The sequence below is a fragment of the Aethina tumida genome, chromosome 1 (assembly GCF_024364675.1).
Source record: "Aethina tumida isolate Nest 87 chromosome 1, icAetTumi1.1, whole genome shotgun sequence".
In the NCBI taxonomy this organism is placed as follows: Eukaryota; Metazoa; Arthropoda; class Insecta; order Coleoptera; family Nitidulidae; genus Aethina; species Aethina tumida.
This window is the reverse complement of record NC_065435.1, coordinates 72008412-72014516: the sequence shown is the minus strand read 5'-3', so window position 1 is coordinate 72014516 and position 6105 is coordinate 72008412. Positions and strand designations below refer to the sequence as shown.

Genomic DNA, 6105 nt, shown 5'->3' with positions numbered 1-6105 from the left:
AATTTTATTGAAATCTCAAAATAGACAATCATACAAGGCAAAAAATTGTTCTGCTATATCATTTGATTCCCTCATAATGGGTACATATCAAGCAAAAAAATATTGCCCCTGTGTCAGGATTAAAAAATCAAGTTTTTTAATGAATTTATATAATGTGTAAAATCATATCAAGTGGTAACTTAATGCATTATTTCTCAGTGTCTAAAAGACCACAAATTCAATTTTGACTAATACGCTAATGGTACTACTCAATTATACAAACAAGTGTCAGCGGTTTAGTTGATGGGAGAATAATAAATAAATTCATTAGAAAAATTAATTTTTGAACCCTGGTACAAAGATATTAATATACAATTTTTTTTTTTCGTGAAAATTTTAATAATCAATAGAGAAGTTAATATTTCGTATATTTCTATAAAAAATTGTAGTATATATCGCTGGAATGGTATAGAAAACATTTTTACGGCATGTATCACTTCTTTCTTATCTATTTTTTAAGATGTTACTCATTAAAGTCGTATTATAATATAAATAAATAATTACATAAAAAAGGTAATTAGTTATAAATTCATATTTGATTTAGAAAATTCGAACGGTCACTATTTCACTAACGAATTAATAATTTATTTATTTTTATTTGGATTGTCCAGCAGAAAAGAAAGTTTTGAATGACTGTGCGAGTGCAGGCAGCATGATTCATAAAAATTGTTCCAGTCGATGCATTTAGGAATGCCCCTTATAGTTTCCTAGTGGCTAAGGTTATTGATGTTTGCACACAGCTGTACCGCACTTTTATCAAGTTCAGCTTTTATCGGTTCTATGAAGGAAGTAGTTGATAACATAAACAAAAGCAAGCGTTGCTGGCTTTGTAGTCAGTAGTGATGGAGATAAAATAACTATTCGTTACAAGATACTTGTTACTCGAACAGATACAAAATACCGAATAACGCCTTATTAATTATTAACAATGTTTAATAATAAGGAATTCCTAAAAATACACAACCACTAATTATAGCCACTAACATGAACACTTAATTAACTCTTATCACTAACAAATTATTTATTATTCGTTCTTATTAACTAACTCTTTTCACTAGTGATGAAAATATTTGTTACTTTTGGGTAATCGTTACTATTTGTAACACAATAGTTGACTACTCGTTATTTGTAATCGTTACTTCGTTATTGTCTCTAAATTGAGTGCACCAAAATTAATCACATATCGTTGACCTCAAAATAGGCCTATTCGATCCAATATACCAATATGCTTCCTAAGAGAGATATGCCTTCAAAGGTTGTTGTAATCTCTTAGTAACTAAATTGTAAATCAATTTTGATTTTTTTATATTTTAAGGTCAAGAATATGTGGTTAATTTTTGTGCCCTCAATTTAGGGGCAACCTATATAGAAGTCACAATTTTTCTCAATTTGTATACTAACGCAATCAATGATTTAAAATAATTCATTTGTTGAATAAAATGTACAGATCCAACTTAATTTTTATAGGACACGAAACGGAAACTAGCTATCAATCATGAGTTTCGCCGAAGAATTAGATTATGCATTCGATTGAACAATAAATCCAAACTCAAACACATCAAAGCAAAATCCAGCAACTTCAATTTAGAAATTACTTGAAATGAAGCCCGCCCTGCATGAAAAACTGAACAGATTAGAGCAGGAAAACAAGTGAATTGTAGGCCGCTTATTGACAAATATAAAAAACCAGAGACGAAAATAGTTTTTTGAAAAAATTTGGACAATGTAACCAGAAAATCAGACGTTATTTATGATTTCTAGCTCTGCGGCAACTTAAAAAGAGTGACGTTATTGAAGAACTTATGTGGAATTCTTCAGATAAGAAACAGTAACAGCAGCCAAAAAATTAAATAAGATTTATAATTTGGAGAAAATTCATTTCTATTCAGTAAAAAAATGAGAAACGTTTTTGAGAAACACAAAATTGCCAGGAAGGAATATGTAAACAAAATTGTTAGGCAATCGAAGAAATGGTCTCCTTATTAAGAGGAAATCTTGTGTTATATTATTTTTGGACGCTATAAAGATTAAATTATTATCATAATTATCTACTTTTATTTTATTGTTGAACAATTTAGGAGCAACAAATTGTGCATTTGTCATAAACCATTTCCTAAAGTAGTTTACTAAATAAAATTTATCTCTCTCACCATTTCCTCTATTAATCCGTACAAAATGGACCGTGTAGAATGAACAAATTAAAATTTAAACAAGTACATATTTTAATTTGGTGAAAATAAACATAAAACTACTGTTAGTTTTATGAGTTCTCACGTACCGCATTATACTTCATGGTTTAATCAATTCGGAATACATCTGAAAAATTTTTAATAAGTAAATTTCAATGTACGAAAACTTTTATTTAAACCATGTAAATAATTAAATGTGTAAATATGTTTTCTCAGTACAGTTCACCTGTAAAAATCTTTATAAATACGATTCACTGAAAAAGTAGGTGTTTAATTTTCGGTTGGGTTAGAACGTTATCACCTAATTAACAAATAATACACAAAAAATAAGAAAAATTAAAAGATTTATGACCATGTGCCTTTCTAAAAACGTACACTACCTAAACATATAAAATAAAAATCAGAGCATGAAAGAGTTGTATCGGACCCCCTTGAGCTTGTTTCTGGTGTCCGAAATGGTCTGATAACTATAACAAAGAACGCAGATAAAGATCCGCGAGGTAATTAAGAAGATATAAATAAAAATTTTGGGTTATTACACGTTAATTATATTTGAGGAATGATAATTAAATGTTAACTGTGGAAGACAAACTATGATCGTATTGATATCATATAGTGTAGGCCAATTATTTTGCTCAACACATTATTATAATTATTCACAGAGCTAACACAATGTAGAATATTATTCTAATTTGCTATGGTGGAGATGATTTTGTCTAGATAAAATAACAAAAACAATCTGTTTATTAACAATGGCAAAATTATGTTGACAGATTTGACATTTGTATATTTGACTCAACAGAACTTCATTTTTCAAAACTGTTTCTGATGTCATTGTCAGACTAGACTATTTTTTTAAATTATTTTCAGCAGTTTTACATTTTGAATGGGTTTCTAAAGAAGATCATCAGCGGTAGGTAAGTTTAATGACATACAAATAAAATTTGCATTTATATTGCTTGCATTAACCGAATAATTCAATTAACTTGTTAAGTTCTTAATGAGGTTTAGATTAAAATGTTTAATGGAAGCAATTAAAAAAATTGCGCGAATCACTTACCATATAGGTTATTGCCAATTAATTTTACACTTTATACGGTTTAAAGTGTTGGATACACACATCAGCACCACTTTTTTGATATGGTCTTATGGTTTCTATACATTCAATTTTGTTTTAGAACCAACAGTGTGAGAAAAATTTGCTTTTCTCCATCTTTTTCATGCCAAACCTTTCTATTGATTATAAATTAAAACTAGTTTAGTCAGTACCTGAAATAATTTTATGACATATGGCAATTTATGTCTATGTATATGCCGTATTTTTATTTATAACTCATTATGTACTTATTTTTGTCATTAAATTCGAGTTATAAAATGGTTATGGAGTTATTTCCATATTAACGGACCATATTCCTTATTTTAATGTTTGTATATCAGTTAGTAATATTTTCATTGAATTGCTTCTGTATAGTATGAAAATTCTATCAATGTCTCTTTTAATTCCTTCAACATAAAACTATTAATACATCATACGACATTAGAGTGCCGTTCTAATAGAGCAGCGAAGAAGAAACACTTCAGACACTGATAAATTTGCACTATGATACGTTTAGAACTGTTTCACAACAAATAATCTGTGGTTGCATATCGGATTGGAAAAAACTCGTTACTCATTCTAGTCAGTCGTATTTCCGGTTGTTTCCTCGAGCAAAAAAGGCAAAACAGCACGTGTGGATTTACTTTGCCATGTTGGAATGGTCGGGAATGTTCACCTGTATGACTAATTAAATTTTTACAGTCATGTCTCACCGAACATCCACCAGCGTTCGTATCTCATAAACATGTCTTTCACTAAATGGATTACTTATATGAACGATTTAGATTACTTCGAAAAAACTGTAATTGGTTCCGCTGTTCAGCTAGCTGCAGTAATTTATTGAAACATTTCCTTTTTCTTCTACTAACATAAATCAATGATAGTTTACATGAATAAAATAATAACATTTGATTATTTTTTGTTTAGGGTAAAGTTGTGTGTTATGACAGAGGACAGAAATTTCTCAAGAAGGATGGCCTTAAAGAAGTTTAGCAATACTCCTCCATTCAATATGAAGGGTACTGAATCTAAAGGAAAATTCCAGAAGAGAACCTCCATCCCTCCGAAATGTGGTACTGAATATGACCAATTTGTGAAAATAAGGTAATAAACCCCACAACACAACTTATTTTGTTAACTACCAAATTTCAGTCTGTCTATGAATCCCAAAAGTACAACAAAGAACAAGAGTATTTCAGCGCCAAATACGAAATGCAAAGGCCCTGAAGCCGTTATGGCGAGTTTCAAAAAAATCGAAGCTAAACACAATCAATCAGCACCAATTGTTCAAAACCGTAAACCCGTAAAGTTGGGCAAAAACATCCCAAATCACACCATAATGAACACATTGCTTGAAAATTTGCTGGATGACGATGTTACTCATAATGAGTGTGGCGATAACAATAATGAGAGAAAGAATAATGAAATAACTCAAGAAATTAAAAAGATACCTCCTATTACAAAGAAGCGTAGCCAAAACACCATAAGCAACTCAATGAATAAATACATAACAAACAGTCATGAAGTTCAAATAAAGAACTGTGCGAATAATTGTACACAAAAGAAAATTTTTCACAACGACTACCAGAAGCCAACTGAATCAACTGCTGTTAAGAAAATTGATCAAAAAACCAGTACTACAGGTAATATTCCAGTATAATTTTTAACATCTTAAAAAATGACTAATTTTTATTTTAAAGGTCTTCATTGGGAGCCAGAAAAACCTGTTAGAAGAAATTATAAAAGGCCGATACAAAACATGCACCAGATCAATTCCCGCAATTCACAAGGGAACAATCAAAGTCATTGCAGACGTAATCAGGGAGAAAAGGAAAGACTTGGTCATTTTACTTCTTGCAATGCCCAGAGATTGGCTTCTCAACAAGTGTCTTCCACAAAGCCGACAAATAAAAAGATTTATCAAATTGAACAGGATCCCATTAAAGCTTTGGAATCGTATTCACAGACTAGTATAATTCAATATGTCAATCCAAATATTTACCACAGCCAAAGTTCAGAGTTTGAACTACCAACGAAGGATATTGACGCAAGACGAAAGAAATCAATGAAGAAAATCCCTCCTAAGCCACCTCAGGTTAAACATGATGTTCATAGAAAAACGTCTGAAGTATGTTTAGCTGAAAAAGTAGAAGAAATCAAAGCAAAGGAACTTGCAAAGAACAAAAGTTTTGTTAGAGGACAAATAGAAAAATACGCTAATAGATTTAGTCCAAAGAAACGAAAGGAGAAGCCGTCAAATAAGTCTTCTCAGCTAACTAAGCAACAAATTAACAAGAATTTCGATCAAATGATCAAATGCATTCAGCACAAGATAGCCTCAATGCCTCCACCTAAAATCGATAGACAGGAAACTGGTAATTTCATAAATACTTTTATAAATTAACTAATTAATGAAACCAATTTACATTTTAGACTCTCATGAATGGTCAGATAACGTTGAGGAGTGCAATATAACATTTCCAAAGGAGACAAGAGAAGCTATGAATAGACTTATAGAAAAAACCAAAAATTCAGTGGAAAGTAAGAAAAATAATCAAGAAATTAGTCAGCCACAAGAAAAATATCTAGGTATGAAGACGAATTGCAGGAAATTGTCTGTTTTGCCATGCCACAAGAATTTATTGAATAGAAAGGCAAACCCTATCGAATGTATACGATAAAAACTTACACTTTTTTATTTGATAATTTTTTAATATCATTATTATACACTTATCTAAATTTTAATATACTATACATGTAGAAATATACGTATTTTACTTT

General features: G+C 30.3%; 1 protein-coding gene across 1 annotated transcript; it reads left to right on the top strand.

The window, feature by feature from the left end:
- The first annotated feature begins 3034 nt into the window (after window positions 1-3034).
- Window positions 3035-6092, top strand: LOC109609268 (uncharacterized). The gene is made up of 5 exons (XM_020025910.2): window positions 3035-3141; window positions 4252-4428; window positions 4477-4967; window positions 5025-5699; window positions 5758-6092. Exons 2-5 carry the CDS (start codon window positions 4268-4270, stop codon window positions 6003-6005), a joined length of 1575 nt encoding a protein of 524 aa, XP_019881469.2. The 5' UTR covers window positions 3035-3141; window positions 4252-4267; the 3' UTR covers window positions 6006-6092.
- Window positions 6093-6105: the final 13 nt, after the last annotated feature.